The sequence below is a fragment of the Miscanthus floridulus genome, chromosome 18 (genome assembly GCF_019320115.1).
Source record: "Miscanthus floridulus cultivar M001 chromosome 18, ASM1932011v1, whole genome shotgun sequence".
Lineage (NCBI taxonomy): Eukaryota > Viridiplantae > Streptophyta > Magnoliopsida > Poales > Poaceae > Miscanthus > Miscanthus floridulus.
This window is the reverse complement of record NC_089597.1, coordinates 118743424-118765722: the sequence shown is the minus strand read 5'-3', so window position 1 is coordinate 118765722 and position 22299 is coordinate 118743424. Positions and strand designations below refer to the sequence as shown.

The 22299-nt window shown below is 46.9% G+C and overlaps 1 protein-coding gene and 1 pseudogene across 1 annotated transcript; both read left to right on the top strand.

Moving 5' to 3' along the window:
- Positions 1 to 10848: 10848 nt before the first annotated feature.
- On the top strand, positions 10849 to 15878 carry LOC136520876 (external alternative NAD(P)H-ubiquinone oxidoreductase B1, mitochondrial-like). Its single transcript, XM_066514554.1, has 11 exons — positions 10849 to 10890; positions 10986 to 11122; positions 11465 to 11729; positions 12274 to 12480; positions 13049 to 13299; positions 13591 to 13810; positions 13914 to 14018; positions 14280 to 14552; positions 14650 to 14771; positions 15133 to 15252; positions 15467 to 15878. Exons 2-11 carry the CDS (start codon positions 11022 to 11024, stop codon positions 15552 to 15554), a joined length of 1752 nt encoding a protein of 583 aa, XP_066370651.1. The 5' UTR covers positions 10849 to 10890; positions 10986 to 11021; the 3' UTR covers positions 15555 to 15878.
- A 2519-nt stretch (positions 15879 to 18397) lies between these two features.
- On the top strand, positions 18398 to 21154 carry LOC136521992 (protein ARABIDILLO 2-like; annotated as a pseudogene).
- The last annotated feature ends 1145 nt before the right edge of the window (positions 21155 to 22299 follow it).

Here is a 22299-nt window from a genome sequence, read left to right as displayed (position 1 = left end):
TCTAGCATGACTCATTACAATCTTCGGTATAGAAGAAAACATTCCTAATTTAAGATAACTTGGACCATGATCTTTCCCTTTTTGTAGAGTCCGATATGTAGTTTCCTGGTGCTAACCGCAGCTCATCATTGTTATCTGCTGAGGTCATCCAAAGAGATCTGATTCCAGAGTCATATCTGAATCAGCTGATATTGATCCTTATGCAATCAATTCCTTGATTGGCATAATCTTGGAAGCCTTTGAATTCCCACGTTCTTCTCCCAAATTTTGGTGTAAACACATACGCGGTTCACGCCGCTCGGATTATGGATCGAGCATGTGATATCGCGAGGGACATGCTTCACTTTGGCGTTCACCAATCATTTGTGATCGCCCATTTTCATTATGAGAACATCGATCTGGCGACGATGAGCCAAGGCTTCGTGCCCGTCTACACCGACACCGAGCTAGACGACATCGAGAAGGAGGTGGCCCCTCTAGCACATGACTTATATGCCAAGATACAGGATGAGATCATCCCCCACAAATTAGTTAGTTAGATAAGCTAGGCGATGAACTTGTAATAAGTGGACAAGTTCTTAACTTTTGTTTTGGCCAAATAGACTTTTAGCTCTCTCCCCTTTTTGTATAAAAAGATTAATGTGTTCTGACCTTTTTCGTCATTAAGGCTATAAAGCTCAGGGTGTGGGCAAAAAAACTCTGATCATACTAGTGAGCAAAAACGCCGTAGCCACTAGGGCATAGGTTTCTTATAGTCCGACCAGTTTTACTTAGTGTTTGTTTACGTGACCCTTGCTTCTAGATCTTAACATGAGAAAGGGTCAAGCACAGAGAATGTCTACCAGGTAGATATACTCTTATTAGCCCCCAAGTGAGGCCCGACCCCATGCCATTACTGGGGTCGAGTGTCACTAAAGATCGAGGAGACGAAAGTGAAACAGATAAGAGAAAGCGTTTTTTGATTCAGAATTGTCATTCTTAATTTTTGTAAGTACACGCATATATTAGGGGCAAAAGCGACGTAGCTATTCGATGTTCCAGGCATTAATGAAGACTTCATCGTCAATGATCTTGAGCTTATAGGTGCCTGGTCAGAGCACCTTCGTGATGACGTATGGTCCCCCCCATGACGGAGAGAGCTTGTGGTGATTCTTGTTGCTATGGACGAGGCAGAGCACTGGGTCCCTGACGTTGAAGGCGTGACCCTACATCCGACGGTTGTGGTACCGACATAATGCTTGCTGGTACATGGTCAAGCAGAGGAGGGCAATGTCGCACACTTCATGGAGCTGATCCATGGCATCTTGGAGGGACGCCTCAGCTCCCTGCTCATTATACGCCTGGACCCTCGGTGCTGCATAGTCAAGGTTGGTCAGGAGGATGGCCTCAGAACCATAGATTAGGAAGAAGGGTGCATAGCCGGTGGCCAGGCTAGGGGTCATCCTCAGGCTCTAGAGCACTGTGGGGAGCTCCATGATGCATTGTTCAACCGGTTGAAGATCCTAGGCTTAAGGCCTTATATGACCATGTCGTTCACACGCTCAACCTACTCGTTCATGCAGGGGTGCGCCACAATGGCCCAATCGACGTGGATGTGAAATTCATCATAGAATTGGAGGAACTCTTTCCCCATGAACTACATGTTGTTGTCCGTGATAATAGAGTTCATGACTCCAAAGCGATGGACGATGTCAAGGAAGAACAGCACGGCATGCTCGGACTTGATCACTAAGATTGGTCGAGCCTCTATCCACTTTATAAACTTGTCTACGGTGACAAGCAAGTGTGTATAGCCCTTGGGCGCTCTCTTGAGAGGTCTGACCATATTGATCCCCCAGCCCACGAATGGCCATGTTATGGGGATTGTTTGGAGCACTTGGGCCGGTAGGTGGGTCTGCCGAGCGTAGTATTGACACCCTTCATAGGTACGCATAATTTGTTCAGCATTGGCTACTGTGGTTGGCCAGTAGAAGCCCTGTCGGAACATGTTTCTGACTAGGGTCCTAGGTGTGCCATGGTGCCCATAGACCATACCGTGGATATCACTCAGTAATTGCTTCCCTTGTTCAATGGGGATGCAGCGCTGTAGGATCTTGGTGTAGCTTCACCTGTAGAGCTCGCCCTCAATAACGACAAAGGACTTGGCGCGACGCATGAGCCACCGAGCCTCCATCTTGTCCGTTGATAGCGCCTCATAGAGCAGGTAGTCGAGGTAAGGCATCCTCTAGTCGGCCAAAGGGTCAGGCTCTAACACTAGATCCTCGTCAAGCCCCATGACTTTGGGGTCAGATGGAGACACTAGTTGGTTAGCCCCTAAGCCTAGGGCAGGCGGCCCATCACCGGTCTATTCTGGCTCCTTATAGTGGACCGAGGGTTTGTACTAATCGCTGGCAAAGATGCCCATCGGCACTAGCTCTCGGTCGGACGCCGCTTTTGCTAGTGTGTCGACCGCTTCGTTGAGCCGCCTTGGGATGTGATTAAGCTCAAGACCATTGAACTTGTCCTCTAGCTGGTGGACTTCTTGGCAATACAAGGCTATCTTGGCGTTGTGGCAGCTTGACTCCTTAATGACTTGGTCGATGATGAAATCGGCCAGCACTTGGGACTTGGTGCCCATCCAAGAGGCATACGAAATGCCCTGGCCCATTAGCTTGAGTGCCCACTTCCTAATTCTTCCCGTAGCATCCTAGTTTTGGATGACCTCGCTAAGAGGGAAGGATGTAACGACCGTCACTGGGTGTGACTTGAAGTAGTGACACAACTTCCTCTTAGCGATAAGGACGACATATAGGAGTTTTTGGATTTGGGGATAACGATTCTTGGAATCAGACAAGACCTCACTAATGAAGTATATGGGATGCTATACTTTGAGGGCGTGTCCCTCTTCTTCCCGCTCTACCACCAGAGCAATGTTGACCACTTGTGTGGTGGCCACAATGTAGAGTAGAAGTGGTTCCCCATCGGTAAGGGGGGACTAGGATCGGGGCCTTCATCAGGAGCTGCTTGACCTTGTCAAGTGCCTCCTAGGCCTCGAACATCCATTTGAAATGGTTGGCTTTCTTTAGAAATCGATAAAGGGGGAGACCTCATTCACCAGTGAGGCTGAGCGCAGTGAGGCACCCTATAACTCGTTGTACCCCTTTTATGTTCTAGATCAGGCCCATCATTGTAATGGCTAAGATCTTCTCTGGGTTGGCTTCAATGCCACGCTCAGAGATGATAAAACCCAGCAGCATACCCCTCAATACCCTAAAAACTCATTTCTCGGGGTTGAGTTTGATGTCGTTTGCTCAGAGTTTCGTGAAGGTCTGCTCTAGGTCAGCTATGAGTTGGTCAGCCCATTTGGACTTGACCACAATATTGTCTATGTAGGCCTTAATGGTTTGCCCAATGAGGCCCCCAAAACACTTGAGCATACAATGCTGATATGTAGCCCCCACATTGTTTAGACCGAACGACATTATGACATAACAGAACAATCCAAACGGGGTGATGAAAGATGTCACGAGCTGATTGGACTCTTTTATCATGATTTGATGGTATCCGAAGTACGCATCGAGGAAGCAAAGAGTTTCGCACCCTAAGGTCGAGTCGACTACTTGGTCTATGCGTGACAAAGGAAACAGATCCTTTAGACACGCTTTGTTAAGACCCATGTAGTCATCACACATTCTCTATTTCCCACTCTTTTTCCTTACAAGAATGGGATTGGCTAACCACTCAGGGTGATACACCTCGTTGATGAATCCGGCCATCAAAAGCTTCGCAATCTTCTCTCCGATGGCCCTACGTTTCTCCTTGTTGAAGCGACGCAGGCGCTGTTTCACCAGCTTAGAGCCTGGCTTGATCTTCAAGGTGTGCTCGGTGATTTCTCTTAGAATGCCTGGCATGTCCGAGGGTCTCCACGCAAAGACGTCGTTGTTGGTGCGGAGGAAGTCAATGAGCGTGCTTTCCTATTTAGAGAAAAGTGTGGTGCCAATGTGCACCACTTTGCCCTCAGAGCCACTGGGGTCTATGATGACCTCCTTAGTGCCCTCTAGGGGCTCAAAAGACCCAGTCGATTGCTTCTTCGACTATCTCCTCCCTGATAGCCACAAGCTCTTTGGAAGCGACAATCGTCTTGGCATGTTCGCGGCACTCGACCTCATACTCGTAGGTGCGCTAGAAGGAGGTGCCGACGGTGATGACCCCACATGGACCCAGCATCTTCAACTTTAGATAGGTGTAGTTGGGGATGGCCATGAACTTCACGTAGCATGGACGTCCCAGGATGGCATGGTAGGTCCTGTGGAACCCGACCACCTCGAAGGTAAAGGTCTCCATTTTATAATTGGTTGGATTCCTGAAGGTGATGGGCAGATTGATTTGTTCGAGGAGCACGGCCTGCTTTCCAGGCATGATGCCATGGAAAGGCACCCTAGTCGGCTAGATGTGTGATCGGTCAATGCCTATGGCGTCGAGCATCTTAGCATACATGATGTTGAGGCTGCTACCTCCATCCATCAGAACCTTGGTGAGCCGCTTCATGCTGATGATTGGGTCGACCATGAGTGGGTGTCTTCCCAGTCACGGGATGCTTTTCGAGTGGTCGGTCCGATCAAAGGTGATGACAGACTCTGACCATTGGAAGAAGAAAGGCATAGCCGACTTGGTCGTATAGACCTCGCGGTGCGTAAGCTTCTAGCAGCGGTTGGAGTCATAGGCCACCGACCCTCTGAAGATCATGAGGTAGCCATTCGGCATAAAAAAGCCACTGTCCTTCCCCTTGGAGTAATCTGCCGTTGGCTTAGGCTCCCACCTATGCTCCCCCTTGCTGGGCCCATCGGATAGGAGTCGCTTCATGAGGGTGTAGTCCTTGTTTAGGTGCTTGATAAGAAAGGCATGGTTCAGGCATGGCCCTTCGAGTAGCTTCTCGAAGTGGTCTAGGGTACCCTCAGTGGGTTTCCGACACCCCTTGCGGTCGGCAGCGGCCACGAGCGAGCCCTTGTGCTGCTGCTTGTTCTTCTTGTTGGGGCGGTTGGAGGCACTTTTGCCAGCATCCTCGTCCTACTTTGCCTTGCTCTTGGGGCGATAAAAAATTGCTCCAACCGCCTCCTCACCCGAGGCATGGCTGGTGGTGATGTCGAGGAGCTCTTTGGTGGTTCATGGGCCCATACGACCTAGCTTGTGAACCAAGGATTCACAGGTGGTCCCGGATAGGAAGGTGAAAGGATCTAACAATGCCTAGAGGGGGTGAATAGGCATATCTAAAAATTAACTACAAATGCTAAGTTCAAATTTGTCAATCAATGTCGGAAGTCCCGATAATTTAGGTCAGAACTCCCAACGCCATCAGAAGTTTCGACATAAACTGTCAGAAGTCCCGATGCCTACGTGAACTACAAAAGTAGTGCCAAATTTAACTTTGTGGATAAATAATCTTACAACCCCACTTCCTAGTGAATTGGTGAAGATGTTGGGTCACTCCCTTAACGCCAAAATGCCTCCAAACCATAGATTGAATCCAAACCCTAAAATGAAGTTCAGGAGAGAGAGACAAACAAATACAAGTAATCACGAGCAAACACAACAACAAGCACACAGGACACAAGGATTTATTCTCAGGTTCGGCAACCCCACAAAGGAGCTCCTACATCCTTGTTATTGAGGTGACCACAAAGGTCAGAGTCTCTTTCACCTCCTTGCCTCTCTCAAAGCAACCACATAGGTCACTTGAGCTTTCTACTAAGAAATCAAGGGTAATACAAACTTCACAAGGCTCTTCCATAAGATGGAAGCTCTTGAGCAATGTCTAGCTGGCTAGGGGCAAAGCCTCAAGAGTAATAGATGCAAATCCAACTGGCTTGATAAAGAAATCAAGTGCTTAAGCTTGCCAAAGTGATTATCTCACTTAATCCACTCTCCTTTCACTCAAAATCCTAGGGGAATCAAATATTGGAGCAAAGGAGAGAGAAGAGAGGTGCCTTGAATGTTTGGGAGCAATTTTGAATGAAGGTTGGTGAGCAGTGAATGAGTGGGTGATAGTTAGAAGTGAGGAGATGGCTATTTATACTCATAGTAGAAATCTAACCGTTTAGATCTACGTCGAAAGTTCCGACATAGATCTTGGGACTTCTGACCTTAATAGAAAACATTGTTCATGTAAGGTCAAAGTCTACATGAGCAAGTCAATGTCGGAACTCCCAACAAACATCAGGACTTCCGACGGGCACAGTCAGCCGACCAACAAAACCCTAGGGTGTTGGGACTCTCGACTTGGGTCGGGACTTTCAACTGTCAGGAGTTCCGACTCACGTTGGGACTTCCGACGGCCACCGTCACTGTGCAGTCTAAATGACTAGGCGTCAGGACTTCCAACATGAGTTATGACTTCCGACGGTCAGGAGTTCCGGCTTACGTCGGGACTTTCGACACCAACAGTCATCGAAAAATATTCTATGTGCTCATGGAGTGCTAGAGTGTCTCTCTTTTGATTTTATTTTTATGCTTGAGCACTCTATCTTCCTTAGACCAACTAAGTTTACATCCCTCTTTATAGTGCAGCAGATCCTAAACTCATAAACAAAATATAAAATCCTTGTAGAGCGCTTTGAGTTTGTCCGCCTTTACAACTTCAAGAATTAAGGGATACCATTTCATCTTTATCAACTCTTTGAATCTTTCATGGGACTAATAGCTATGATATATCTCATTAAGATCACATTAGTCTCTAATTTGGATGTCATTAATACACCAAAACCCACATAGGGGGTAAATGCACTTTCAAAAGGCTTCTATAACGTCGGCGTCGGTGACATCGGGTAGCTCATTGCACTGCTGAGAAAAGTGTCGGTCATGAAGAGTTTCCCCAGACTTCTATCAGTAGTTTTTGAGATCCCATGGGTTTCTAGGACACACGTAGGTGCCCTAGCAGTTTCCCACAAAAATCTCCTTTAGGTCCGCCCAACTTTGAATCTGGTTGGGCAGAAGGTGCTCCAACCATGTTCACACCGAATCAGCCAGGAACAATGGAAGGTTGCGGATAATGAAACTATCATTATCTGCTCCACTGGCTTGGCAAGCAAGTTGGTAATCCTTGAGCCAGTCTAGGGTTCATTTCCTCGTAGTATTTCAGGATGTTGGTCGGCGATCAGTACCGTGGTGGGAATGCAGCGTTGAGGATGTGTCGACCGAAGGCCTGAGGTCCCGGTAGGTCAGGGCTTGAGCTTCAGTCCTCACCATTATCGTAGCATTCGCAGCAACAAGGGTGGTAGCCACGGCCGGCTTCCTCTCTCTCGCCGCTTCATCCATGCCTATGGGCATCTAGGGTGTTACGTGCATCACGGTGGAGGCCGAGATGCTCATGCACAAGGGACATGGTGTGTCCCTCGCCAACGCGTGGCGCCTGGTGGACAGACACATCCCTAACATGTCATCCCAAGGGCACATGCTAACTAGCATTGAGCTCGTGTCACCGAGACAGCGAGCTCTTTGCCTGTTGCACTGTCGCGTGCTCGAGCAGCGTGCCGATCTTGCGATGGGCCCGATGATCCTCGGGTGTCGTGGGCTTTGGAAGCCCTCAAAGCAAGGCCACCATGGCAATGATGTTCTGGCTTATCCGAGCGAAGTGTGGGAGGGCTCCATCATCTTCGAGGATCCTCCGGTTCAGGTCATGGGCAATGGCGTGCGCGTCTGGCCTAGATTTTGTGCTCGGAGGACACAAGGATTTATTCTAGTTCGGGCTGAATGTCCCTACATCCAGTATGATGCTACTTGTGTCACCGGCACTCGTTTGTAGTAGGGTTTAGAAACGGGCGAGAGAGGGAGAAGGTCCTAAGTCTTTGGTTAAAAGGTTGAATGGAGTCGAGTCTTACTGAGCTCGTTCAGCTGTGTGTTTGTTTCCCCCTTCTCGTGGGGCGTCCTGCTTCCCCTTATATAGGTAAAGGGGAAGACACCGATTACAGAGAGAAAGAAGGAGAAAAACCAGGGAGAAGAAGGCCTCCAAGGCCATCGAGTCCTTCTCCTTTATGTGGGTCCCGCCGATGCTGTAGATAGTGACGAGGATGGCTCCATGCCGGGCCCCTGTTCACCACTAGTGCCATGCCCCAGCATCATCAGCTGGTCATGGCGTCCCATCCCGTCTCGACAGATGACACGGCGAACCGACGTGCCGGTCAGTGGTTGTACGAGGAGTAGGCAACACAGTGACCATGCACCCATCACTGTTGGCGATGTGAACCCCTGGGCGTGGCCTGACGTGGCCATGGGTCACATTGAGACATGCCTGCTTCCTGTCTAGTGTCAGAAGTTTGACCCTAGGGTCGTACCTTCTAATCCGTAGTGGTTGGAGGCGATGTGGGCCCTCATCGGACGAGACAGAGCCCGTGCCCTAGGGATCGGGCGAGACGGAGCCCGTCCCCTTAGGGCCGGGCGAGACGGCTCCTGCACCCTTGGGGTCGGGTGACGCAGGGCCCGTGCCTAAGGGGTCGGGCAAGACGGCTCCCGCACCCTTGGGGCCGGGTGACGCGGGGCCCACACCCAAGGGGTCGGGTGAGATGGAGCGCGAGCCCCTAGGGTCAGGCAACACGGGGCCCATGCCCTTAGGGTCGGGCGAGACGGAGACCGCGCCCTTGGGATCGGTCGAGACTAAAATACGTCCTTGAGTCGTCGTCCGTGGTCCTCAGATCACTTCTTCGGGTATCTCTAATACTGATACCCGACAAACATGCTCAACACCAGATTTACTTTTACAACATCAAGATGAAACATTTGCAACATACGTCTAAAACAGATGAAACATTTAGGACATACACTTGAAACACCATTGCAACATGCTAACATGTCGATCTACTTTTGAAACATCCAGATACAACACTTGCAACATACAAAAGAAGACAAATGAAACATTTAAAACATGCGTCTGAAATACTTGCAAAAAATCACTTGAAAAGCCATTGCAAACATACGTAACATCCAGATAAAACACTTGCAACATATTAAGCAATGTATGCAACATCTAGATAAACACACTTGCAACATATATCTGAAAAAACAGATAAAACACTAGGGATAGACGCTTGCAACATACGTGTACAACCATTATAACATATATAACATCCTGATCTACTTTTGCAATATCCGTACGAAACACTTGCAACATATATAAAACTTCTGAAACATTTGAATTGTACACTTGCAACATGCATCGTATCCGTAGGGCCGACGCTTCTCCTTGCGTTGGTGGCGCCTGCCGGCATCATCGAGCGGGGCGGGCAGCTGAGCAGGAGCAGCAGGGCGAGCGCGCGGAACAGGAGCAGGAGAAGCGTCAAGAAGCGGTGGGGCGAGCGTGCGGAACAGGAGCAGAGCAGCGAGGCACCATGGTGAAGCAGGAGCAGAAGCGGGGGTGGCCATGGTGCCGGGGTGGGAAACACCGCGAGATGCGGCATATGTGAATGTGGAAAATATCACCTTTTTTATAAACTGTGTATACCGTGACGAGAGGAGCAGGACTATGGACAGATCTACAGACCCAGCTAGGAGCGTCCAGACGGAGGCACGCGGGACATATGTCCGCGGTGGAGCATTACCGTTAATCAGCTTGTTCGTTGGTTGGTTTCTGGACTGATAAGCCCAGCTAATGCTAGTTTGTTGTGAGAGAAAAACATTGTATCATAGCTGATAAACCCTAGCTGAAACCAACAAACGAATAGGTTGAATATAGACATAAGATTGTTTTCTCCATATCTGCTTGTTTGGCTCTATGCTCCGCACCTGCAGTTGCCCATATTGGTCCATCTCTATATAGATTATTACTACCTAGGACATAACTATGGTATGAGTTAAAGCGTTGGACTAAGTTTCTGATAAATAGTATTCTACTTTAGGACTCTAAATCAATTTATTATGAAAATATATTTCGTAATTAATATAATAATATTTATTTAATATTATAAATATTTATATTTTTTATCTATAACTAATCAAACTTGATATACTTAAAATGTGATAGTGTTTCATAATTGTATTCGTTTGGAGACTGAGGAAGTAGATTATACTGTAAACTATTTGATCATTCCTGAATCTGAATGTGAGATGCCGACTGTGCAGTAGCGCTGCCTTTAAAGTTCCAGCAATGCTGAAGCAGTTTATTACTCACACACCCCTACTCACGCAGGACGGCAGGAAGCCAGGAAAAAGCAGCGTGGGGGCAGGGAGGCTGAAGCCCCCTGACTGAAGCATATGGCATGTTTCTAACCACGAAAAGAAAGAAAAAGAAAGAAAAGGAAAAAAAGAAGCGATAGGCCGTGTGGACGTGTCACATGCTGGTCAAGTCAAGTTAATTATTTAGCCATTTATTACTGCTCTGGTCACCAGGTCATTGTGTAAACAAATGCAGGAACGGCGATGACTCATCAGAGGGTGACGCGGAATTGATGCGGGTCAGCCGGTGTATAATCGGCGATGGTGTGACACGTGTCAGATCTTAACGCGGCTGCAAAGTCTTGGGACGTGGATGAGATCTGGAAACTTTTTATTCCTGCATCACCTCAAATTTGGGCGCAATTTTCTTTTTATTTTACTCGTGGTTGGGACAGGTCAGGTCAGAGGGGAGCTGCGGTCCCTGCTGCTGCGACACATCCGCAGCGGGCTTGTTTAAATTGGGGTTTGGAATTAGTATTCGGTACCGTAGCATTTTCATTTGTATTTAATAATTATTATTTAATTATGATCTAACTAGATTTAAAAGATTTATCTCATAATTTATAATTAAACTATATAATTAATTATTTTTTTACCTACATTTAATATTTAATGCATGTGTTAAAGATTTGATCTGGCGAGGAGAGAGTGAAAAAACTCGGCTATCCAATGAGCAGCGACCAAGGGGGCTACTAGGACTCAGTCGAGCAGGTATAGGCTGGCCTTTTCCATCGCTCTCCTTGCTTTCTCCGGTCTCAGCGCATCGTTCTTCGTTCATCGTTCGCGATTGGGGTTCTTCACTTCAGAAGTCAGAACTAAGTGAGGTCTGAGGCGAGCAAAGGATGGGGTTCTCCTTCTTCACCTCCCGAGCCGGTGATCGACTGCTGGACGGGATCGCGCGCCCCGGCGTCTCCACCGCAGCACTTCTGTTCGCAGCGGCCAGGTGTGGGTGCTTGTGCTTCCTCCGTCGCTTTCCACCAGAAATCCGCCCGATTTTGCACCTTTTTTTTGGGTTTCGTCGCGTGATTTACTGTTCCTTTTTTCTGTTTATGACCCATTTGTTTTTCCCCGTCCCTTTGAGTTGCTTTCCTGTTCGACAGTCGTAGTCAACTGTGACGGCCCTGGGATCATGTTCTTGGTCCGTCTACTGCACTTTTGGAAGGGAAAAGGCCCCCTTTATGTTAATCCATACCTTCGGGTTGCTCCCAAGATTTCACTTCGACTACTCTGAGTGGCCTATTTGGGGCTGCATTTGCAAGCTAAAAGATTGGTTGCCGCTTTGCAGTGGCGGAGGCCTTGTGGCGTACGCGGATTCCGCTGCGGAGAGTGCTCCGGAGCCATCTCAGGATGCTCCCAAGAAGAAGGTGCTGGTTCTTGGGACTGGCTGGGCTGGGACGTCATTCCTCAAGAACCTCGACTGCTCCCGGTATGAAGTGAAGGTCATCTCGCCCCGGAACTACTTCGCATTCACGCCTCTGCTTCCGAGTGTCACATGTGGCACTGTCGAAGCACGCAGCATTGTCGAACCGATACGGAGGATCCTTGAGAAGGTACTTCTTTGCCAATTGATTTTGTGCTATTGTGTTCTGAAAGTAATTGGGTGTGGTGTTTGTCTATTCTCCTACTACGAATGAACCCTTTGGGGGTACGGCCCTCCTTACTCAGTATCTCTTGGGTCTTGGGTCTTGCCGTGTGTTGGTTAACTGTTGATCTGTTATACTCTCAACGTTGAAAACAAGTGGGGCCTTAGAGCGCATGCAGTCAGCATAATCAGATCATAGATATAGTTTTGTAATGTGTACCTTTGTAGTTTGGATATATAGAAGTGATATGCGTAGACATGAAATTATTTCATAAATCACAATGTTGCTCTTTGGACTTGTTCAGCTATCCCTAATATGTGACGACTGATGATAAAATTTAGTTGTCAAAGTGGCATAGCATTGACATCAAAATGCCAAAAGATTCATTTCTTGTTTACTCGGAGTGCTTACATTGATACCTTGGATGTCTCGGTAGCGTTCATTCACTTTCTGTGTTTGTTGAGTGACATACTGACCGTTTTCTTGTTCTTCTTGTCTTTCTTTTTTGTAGAAAAACAAGGATGTCACATTTTGTGAAGCAGAGTGTTTCAAGATTGACGCAAATAAAAAAACTGTACATTGTCGTTCTGCTGTTGGAACTAATCTTGATGGGAACGGTGATTTTGTGTTGGATTATGATTACTTAGTTGTTGCTCTTGGAGCTACTGTAAGTACATTTAACACTCCTGGAGTGCTGGAGCACTGCTGCTTTTTGAAGGTAAAATTCCCTACATATTCTGTTATGATCCATATATCAATTATAAGCTGTAGTTATTCTGCTTGATCTTTTATAACATCATGAAGACGCTTTTGATTTTGATCTAATTGTCTAATGCTGTGTGAAACGACACTTTTATGACTAACAAAACAATGTAACCTGCAACGATAAAATCTTACATTGACACATAGATTTTATTGCATGAAAGAACCTGTCAAATTGTAATCATGAAAGAGAGTCAAATGTCAGTTTACACTGAACCATCTGGCATGATGTAGTGCACACCCATTTGGAACGCATATATAGCTTGTAGCTACTTATGTTAAGCATACGTGACCTAGGTTTTCTTTTTCACACATTAACATTCCCATGGAGCACCTGCTCAATGTCATTACATTCTCTGAATGACCCTGTTGTGTGATTTTGCCCTTAATGCAGTATAAATCTTCAGTATCCTTATGGTCATTCTTTGAAGATTTACATTCATGAAGCTACTAACTGCATCATCTATCATGTAATATTTTCTGTCTTCCTCTATCATGATATGGCTTCACATCCTGAAAGTCAGGAAGTAGAGGATGCTCAGAAGATACGGAGGTGTGTGATAGATTGTTTCGAAAAAGCATCACTTCCAAATATTAGCTATGAGGAGAAAAGGAAAATTCTACATTTTGTAGTTATTGGTGGTGGACCTACTGGAGTTGAATTTGCAGCAGAGATGCATGATTTTCTTGTCGAAGATTTGGTGAAACTATACCCTGCCATTCAAGACTTTGTGAAGATAACAATTATTCAATCGGGAGAGCATATATTGAATATGTAAGGTTCTATGGACTTCATAGATAGTCTTGTTGCAGTAATAGCCATCTTTATCTTTCATGTTGCTGTAATAGTCCTGTGTACTTTGGATAAGAGAACCTCCAGGTTAGCTTAGTGTATCTGTATTACAGTTGCAGATGGTTGTTGTTTTTTTCCCTTTTTTACATGGGAAAGCATTTCAAATTGGATGAAAACATGAACACTGTAGCTGTGTTCAGAATCTATTCTTGATTTAACCTCAGCAGATTGTAACGTTTACCATGATATGAATGTCTATTTTCTGTTATATAGGTTTGATGAAAAAATAGCTGCATTTGCTGAACAAAAGTTCCAGAGGAATGGCATCGAAGTGTGCACGGGCTTCAGAGTGATAAAGGTGTCTGATGATTTGATTACAATGAAGAGCAAATCAGCTGGCAAGGAGGTATCAGTGCCTTATGGAATGGCTGTTTGGTCTGCTGGCATTGGTACTCATCCTGTCATCATGGACTTCATGCAACAAATTGGGCAGGTTGTTGAATCTCTCATTACCAGTTAACCCATTTATGACTTACTCAGCAATAGTACAACTCCAATGTTTTGTTAATATATCAAAATATTCTCTCCTTGAACAGACTAATCGGCGTGCCTTGGCAACTAATGAGTGGTTAAGAGTTCGCGAGTGTGAAGGTGTCTATGCAATTGGTGACTGTGCTACAGTTAGTCAAAGAAAAATAATGGTATGTGTAGAGCCTTTAATCCTTATATTTACAGATAAAGCCTACTGTTCTTGCTTTCCAACTTGACTGCTTGTAAAGGTCAACAGTCATGTCATTTACATCACTGCACTAGCTTATACTTATATTCTGTCAATTTTGAATGTGCACATCAGTAGGTTTATTGCTGGATAACTTCATATGTATGAGATCTACCATTCTGTAGCTCACATGTATTTTTCAACAGCAAATCCCTCTGACTTATCTGTTTCTACACTATTTCAGGATGATATTTCAATGGTATTTAAGATGGCAGACAAGGACAATTCTGGCACTTTAACACTGAAAGAGATCAATGATGTATTAGAAGATATATATATAAGATATCCGCAAGTAGAGCTCTATATGAAAAGTATGCACATGCTTGATATTGCGGATTTAATAAAAGGCGCAATAGGTGATTCTCACAAGGAGTCTATGGTGGTTGATATAGAGGAGTTCAAAAAAACTCTGAGCCATGTTGATTCCCAAGTGAAAAATGCTCCAGCAACAGCTCAGGTTTGCTCAATGGTGATATGCAAGTTGTCTGTTAATGGTATATATAGCAGTATAGCACAGACAATGCTATGATTTGTGAATAACCAGTTTCCTGTAGGTCGCTGCACAACAAGGGCAGTATCTCGCTGAATGTTTCAACAAAATGGAAAAATGCAAAGAGGAACCAGAAGGCCCTTTGCATGCAGGGGTATCTGGCCGTCACTTTTTCCGCCCATTTCGGTATTTAGCTCTGTTCACACTCCAAAGTCATAACTGCATAGTTGCATGCTATATCAGGCCTGAAAGGCATTATTTCTGAGTGAGTTCTGACAAGCTTAATAATGGCATAGAGACTAATAGTTCATATTCAGTCAACACAGGTCAACTTTTAATATGAAATATGGTCAGTTCAGAACTTGTTTTTATCCAGTGAAAATCGTCGCTAACCAAATATACAACAACAACAACAAAGCCTTTAAGCTCTTCAAATATAATTTTCAAAAATAGATGTCGACATGTAAAGCTTATACTGATACTGTTAGCTCTTCAACTTATTTCTGCATTGTATGCCTACTCATCTCTTGATGCCGTTGCTTTCAAGCTACAAGCATTTTGGGCAATTCGCACCCCTGGGTGGAGAACAAGCTGCTGCAGAGCTCCCGGGCGACTGGGTCTCCATGGGCCACAGCACTCAGTGGCTGTGGTACTCTGTGTATGCCAGGTAGAAACTCTCGAGTGCGCTCTCATCATCTACAATCCATCTGACCGGAAAAAGCACGGCCCCTCATTGTGTTTGCATGTTGCTATTCTCTCTACTTCAGCCACCGCCTTATCCTTTTTCATCATGAATAATCAAGCCTCTGTCCTCACAAGTCGTTTTTTGTGGCAACTCATGACTGTCCTAACTTGCTATCGTTCTCTTCTCATGTATCCAGCAAGCAAGTGAGCTGGCGCACGAGGGTACTGGTGGTTTCCGACTGGACTCGCCGGTTCATATTCGGGAGGGATTCAAGCCGAATTTAGCGGCGGCGCCTGAACCAGATGCATCGCCACCCTTCTTCTGCACAGGGATTTCTTCTGTGGAATAATCGATTTGCTGCTGGAGCTTGAGCAAGCAAAGCTGTTCCTGTTTCCCGCCCCGCGCCAGGTCCTGCCAACGAAACTGCTGTTCTTTAGCTTGCACTGTAGCCTATTTGCTCCTGCTACGTGATGGATGGATGGATGGAAGGCTCTCAACATGTGAAGCAGCCTTGGAAGAAAGAGGCCCCCTTTTTAGCTTGCACTGTAGCCCCGCTTGGAGCATGGCATCTGATTCTTGCCGCGAGAATCGAACCACTTCACGTGAAATTGCCGCGAGCCATTGTTTGCACGCATGCCGTGCAAGTTCGTTGTTATGAAGTGAATTGTTGCTGCAGTTCTCATCTTTTGGACCAGGGTATGAACCCACCGTTCTGACCGACCATCCCCAGGCGAACCAGATGAGGTCTCAACTCTCGAGTGTTGATTCATGGTTTTCACTGCTTGTACTAACAACAGCAGCAGGATGATACTGGTTACTGACAGCAATAACGGCATGTCTGCCTCAAGGGTGGCCACGGGATTGTAGTACGCCTACACCACATGGTGTGGGCAGCCAGCCGTCCATGTGTTCTCTACTAGTGTCTACGCATGGATTGGTCCTAACGGCCAATGGAATGCCGAGTGGTCCATTTTGCTGCTCACGCCGGCCTCTTCTGCCGCAGCTGGCCCTTCAAAAGTTCAAAGTCACGTGCTGTATGTATACGGCTATACGCTCCCTATTCGACCGTTTATTACCGGTTGTGATAATAGTCTGCTTTGGATTCACTGGAACAAGAGCAGCTTGCAGAGCATGTAAAGCAGGACAGGTTCTTCTCCCTCTGGTACCTTCATTTACCACTTACATAGTCAGGATCTGTTTGTTGGTTTTGGGTGACTTTCTAGCTTTTTGGTTTCTTCTTTGTTGTTTTCTTTTGTTATTGATTTTTTTAATAATTTTTTTTTGTTTCTCAGCACACCAAAAGCTAGAAAAGCTCCGGAAAACATGTATTTCAACTTTTAGTTTATTTCCTCATAAATCAGCTTTCTAGCTTTTCAAAAACCAACTTAACAGCTAGGCTGTTTGTTCAGCTTTTGGTTAGCATAAGCCAAAACTTAAAACACACATGCTCCTAGACTGAGAGCGGTATAGTTTCCGAGTGATAGTGACATGATGTATTCCCCGGACTGGTATATACCCTCTTTTAAAAAACTTAAAATTAAAAAAAATCAAATTATCATCAAGATTCACGAGATCCTTATCGTGAATTCAAGTGGTGGTGTTCCAAGGTGGCACGAGCTGCACACCTTTTCTTGTGGGGCGATACAACAAACAAATCCGTGAGAGTAGATACTATGAGAGCTTCATGTGCCGTGGTTTCTCTCGGGGCGGCAAGAGTGCGGTGTGGAGTCCAACGGTGGATGTGGCCAGAATAGCCTCGTTGTTTTTCTTGGCGACGACTACGAAGCAGCCTGTTTGTTTGGCTGTTGCTCGTTTACACTGTTGCTTGTTGTAAACGATCGTAAATTTTTAGCCGGAACAGTATTTTTCTCTCACACAAACCAGTCAGCAGTACTTCTTCACGAACCAGCAACGATACGAATCAGCCAACCGAACAGGCTGCTTGTTGTTTTTCTTGGCGATGGCTATGAAGTAGTCTTGAAGAAGTCCAGATCTAGTGGAATTCTTTCATCGGTCGGCAGTTTGTAGAGCTGCAACGACACTATGGCAATGGATCCTTCGTAGTGGTGACCTTGTCGGTGCGGTGCGATCTGATTCTCTTTCGTTTTCTTATGATGCTAATGAGTTATGGCTGAGGTATTCAACGACCACAATACAGAAGGTTTGAAGTGCGAGCGAGCGCTGCGATTTAAGTGGCCTTGTATGAGATTTTTTGCATCGGAACATGACACGAGTGCTTTTTTTTTCAATCAATCCGGTGAATACCGTACAAAGCAAATTGTGCATGTTACTTGAAGGTAAAATCCGGTGAGTACCACGGTAAGTACCGTACCGTACGTCGCTGAGGCGGAAGATACCAGAAGCATTTGCAGTTTGCAGACGAGATCCATCATCCATGGCCACGACACTTCACCACTTCATCCTGTGATGTAGTTTTGGCATCTTGGTAAGTGCTCCACTCACGCTGTCTTCTGTAGGTAGTAGTATGCCTTTCATGACAGAGTTATGGTACAAACGTGCATTTACACCATCCAAATCAATGCCTGTCCCCTGCCTGTTCATCCATCACTGGAGTGGCCGGTGGGGGGAAAAATCATTGAAAGCAAGAACAGGTAGGGCTCATCCTCTGATCCTTTTCTCACAAAAGAAATCTCTCAAGTCATCTCCAAGCTTAAAGCCCAAGAGTCCTTAGTGTGCCTTACTAGATTTGCACGCACTTGCCAACTGATTACCCTAGCTAGACCCAGCAGTGCCTTTGTTTCGCCGCATGTCCTGGCCCAGACCACAGGCCAATAAGAACATGCTAAACAAAGATACATTTTTAATGACATATTGTAATTTGGAGCTGGGAACAATTTTATATTTGCCACTGAATGACTATTTGCAACTAATACCAAACTATATGGACTAATGTGTCACTGACACATTGTTCCACATTCAGCTTCGCAATGACACATGTTGTTTATCATGAGACATGAGTTCATGTTGTAATGTTGTTGTTTCCCATTGACGGCATTTGTCGATTCTTTTTTTTTTTTTGGGGGGGGGGGGGGGGGGGGGGGGGGGGGGTGCCGTTAGATGAGCTCATTACGAGAATAGTGATTGAAATTAATTTGAAGCTGTTGCTGTACTGTGACTTTACCTTCAAGTATCATACGCTGCTACGGAGCAGGTTAGGTGACCAACAGCACATCTTCCATGAATCACCAGGACACAGACACAGCTGCCCTGCCAATGGGTACCAACAGAAAGAGAAGCGTAAAGCCATTTTGCCGTTATTTTACTCCCGGAAAGGTACTCGATGCTGGCCTCATAATACATGGTGAGCAGAGCACTGCATAATCACCAACTCAACTGTAGCTCATGACTCCATTATATCCCCATGGAGGCATTCAGCGTCCTTTAACTCTTTCTGCAGACTCACTCACCCAACCCACTGATGCAAGCCATCATTCCATCCAATTCCATCCCATTGCTCTCATTGCAGAAATTTGCAGCTAGATTATATGCGAACAATTCGTTAATACTGGTCAGAGAAATTACTCTTTTAGCTACTGCTGACTGCTAAGTACAAAGTTACAGTGAGATGGGAGCATGGCAGAGAAAACAACTGACCAAACAGCGATGAAGCTGAAAGCTACACAGATTGACAGAGAGAGGAGCAAGATTCCAATGGAAGAAACCAACAGGAGGCTGGCAGCATGGCAGATTGGCAGGGGTAACTAGAGGACAGATCAGAGATTGGTGCCGGCACTACCAACCAGCCTACCCATCTGCCCCCATAGTGGCGTGCACTGGCTACCAGTAGATGCCAGTACAAAACTAACATTTGTCCAAGATCCTTGCACCACCATACATACATACCATACATAGCATCTCAAGGTCCCAATCCCAAGATGAATGCTACTACATAGGTAGACAGTGTTCTTCTTGTGGTGACCTCCACAGAGTGCAGAGATGGGAGAAGCTGAAGAAGCACCAGGAGTCAGCAATGGTGAGGCACTGGAGCTCATCATGTCCGTGGCATCCTCTTCACTGGCCTGCTCCGTCTCACAATTCCCAGCCAAGTGGCAGTCCATCAAGGACAAGCTCCATCAGCTCTGCTGCAGCCTGAATTCACTGTGCAGCAGCGTCGGCGGCGACAGCTACGTCAACAACGATGACGACGAGGAGCATCCTGTGTTGGCTGAGCTTCTGCGGCTGGCTTCAGCTACCGTGAGGAGCATCCAGGTCGTTGCTTCTCAGTGCAGCGACGGGTCATACAAGGGTGGAAGGCTTCGTCTGAGGAGCGACCTGGACAACCTGAGCTGCAAGCTTGATGCGCACATGAAGCAGCTCAAGGAGATGGCTTCGTCCGGGGTGGCCTCGCCGTCGAAGGCCATTGTCGCCGTCAGGCCCAGCGCCGAGGCCAGCGTAGGTGAGAAGGCGTTCTACCTCAAGGATCTCTTCTCCAGGATCAGGATCGGTGGCACCGTCCAGAGGAGCCAGGCACTGGCCACCATCAGAGAGCTCTTGGCAGAAGACGAATTCTGCGCAAAGGTTGTCGCTCTCGACGTCGACGACGGCATCGCCTTGCTCACCGGGTTCCTCGAGTCCACGGACGCGTGCATCCAAGAAGAGGCCGCCGGTGCCGTCGCCGTCGTCGCGAGCTCCGAGTGTTACAGAGGAATGCTGGTGAAGGCAAGGGGTGATCGCCCCGCTTGTCCAGCTGCTGGAGAACACGGACACGGCCAGCGAGCTGGGCAAGGAGAGAGCAGCGCACGCGCTGAGGGAGCTGACGGAGAACTCCGACAACGTGTGGGCCGTCTGCGCGCACGGCGGCCTCACCACGCTGCTGCACGCCTGCGCCGGCGCCGGCAGCAGCAGCAAGCTCATCAGCTCGTCTTTTGCAGTGCTGAGGAACCTGAGCCGGGTGGAGGAAGTGAAGATGTTCATGGTGGAGCAAGGCGTGGTCACGGAGCTGGTGAAGCTCTCCCAGAAGAAGGAGGAGGTCCGCAAGCTCGGCGCCGTCGAGTTGCTCCACGCCATGGCTCTGGATGACGCCGACGTCAGGGAGGAAGCCGTCGGCATGGGGGTGATCCAGTCACTCCTCCAGTTGATATACCCCGACCTTCCGTACTCATACAAGGCCAGGGAGGTTGCTCTTGCAGCCATCTGGTTCTTCTGCTTCTCTTCTGCAAACTCCTTGGATGACCTCATCAGCTCGGATGTCCTTGGCTGGCTGCTCTTCTACCTGAACAATGGCGACTACGCTGTCCTCGAATGCACCCTCAAGATTCTGAGGCATCTTTCTGAGGTTTCTGAGGAGTACAACCGGATGATGGGCAGAGCAGGGTATTTGAGCACCCTGTCAAGCTTGCTTGGAGCGAAATCCTGCCGAGTCCGGGAAATGGCGGCTCAGGTTCTGTCCAGCTTGCTGATGCTTCACCCCAACCGCGTCATCTTCATTCAAGACGGCGACAATCTGAACAGGCTGCTGCAGCTTCTTGATCCAGCTGAGGGCAAGCTGATGGCGAAGGACCTGATCCTCTCTGCTATCATGTCCTTGGCTGAGACCCACAGTGGAAGGAAGAAGATTGTGACATCAGAGAATTTCTGCTGCCTAAAAGAACTGGCAGACTCTGGTGACTTCGACGCCAAGAAGATCGTCAGGAAACTATCTAATAACAGACTGCAAACCATCTTCAGCAAAATATGGAGTGTCTAAGTTATGTCTGACTCCTCTTTCACTGAGGTTTAGCTCTAGTTTATTTGATGTCCATAGCTTTTTGTTTTCGGCTTTGCTTGTAATCTCGACACATCGATCCATCATTATGATTCCTTTGTGATATATATTGCAACTTCAGTTAAATTCAACCTTTTTTAGGAACAGGGTTCTAAATTCAGTGTCTTCGTCAGTCTTCTATAGCGATCGCCTTTTAGTCTCTTGTACTTTGTGAGATTTATTGCAAATCTAGTATTTTTGTCTTACAAATACAATGACAGGTAGAATTTCCAGACTTTAAGGAATTAAGGCTTCCATGTAGCACTGCAAACATACGACTATAATCCATAGCTCAAGAACTACATCAGTGTCGGTCTCTAATTTCTGCTGTCAGGACTACAGGAGGAGCATATGCTGAACCGTCAACCAGCCAATCTTCTGTCTACATCTGCATCTATAGATAATCCAAAGAAAACTTAAGCACCCTACCAATCCGTATGATAGGAGCATGTGGGAGTTAGCTAGCAGTCAAACTAACGGTTCCTGCAACATTGTTACTGGCAAAAGCAGTGAAAATTAGACAACTGCCATGTCAAAGCTGTTATGAACGACGTATAGGAATAAGAAGTAAAGAATCAAGCCACAGAGGAGACACACGATTTAACGTGGAAAACCCCTCCGATGTGAAGGGGAAAAACCACGGGCACCAGCCAGCAACAATCTCACTATCTCAAGAGTTTTGGGTTACACGTCTATGGCGGCTTACAAGAGAATCGAGTCTCCACAAAACCCTAGCAAGGGTGTATATACCGTACCGTACCGCGGGGGGCTCCGCCCCCCGCACCCCCCGAGCACAGGGGCGAGACCTGATGGGCCAGCTTCAGACTCCGCTACGCTCCGGCCCAAGCCTCCGGCGACGGGCCTCCGCTTCGCTCCGTCAGAAGCCTGGCCTATATCTTGGAGTGAATTTGGAACAACTCCAACAAAAACAGCCAAATGGTGAAATGGAGGATAAACGTGTGAGTTAGCTAGCAGCCAAACTAACGGCTTCTGCAACATTGTTACTGGGAAGAGCAGTGAAATTTAGTAGTATTAGACAACTGACATGTCAAAGCAGCCAAATGGAGGATAAACAAGGACAGCACTAAAATACTGGCATCGCTCTCATACCGAACAATCATCCAGCAACAGCAAGTATTCAGACAGAAAAGCGGGTTGTCTTGTTCGCCAGTAGTTTGTTTTCTTTCTAATATTCATTAGGATTTGGGCATTCGGCATTCCCGTGATGCTTCAAGATGACCTCGTGAATGGCTGATCCAGTAATG

Excerpts from the sequence above, each read along its gene's own strand:
- LOC136520876 (XM_066514554.1), top strand. The coding sequence starts at position 11,022 with ATGGGGTTCTCCTTCTTCACCTCCCGAGCCGGTGATCGACTGCTGGAC. Across the intron at positions 13,811-13,913 it reads TCATGCAACAAATTGGGCAG|ACTAATCGGCGTGCCTTGGC; the intron begins GTTGTTGAATCT and ends CTCCTTGAACAG. Across the intron at positions 14,772-15,132 it reads CACTTTTTCCGCCCATTTCG|CTACAAGCATTTTGGGCAAT; the intron begins GTATTTAGCTCT and ends GTTGCTTTCAAG.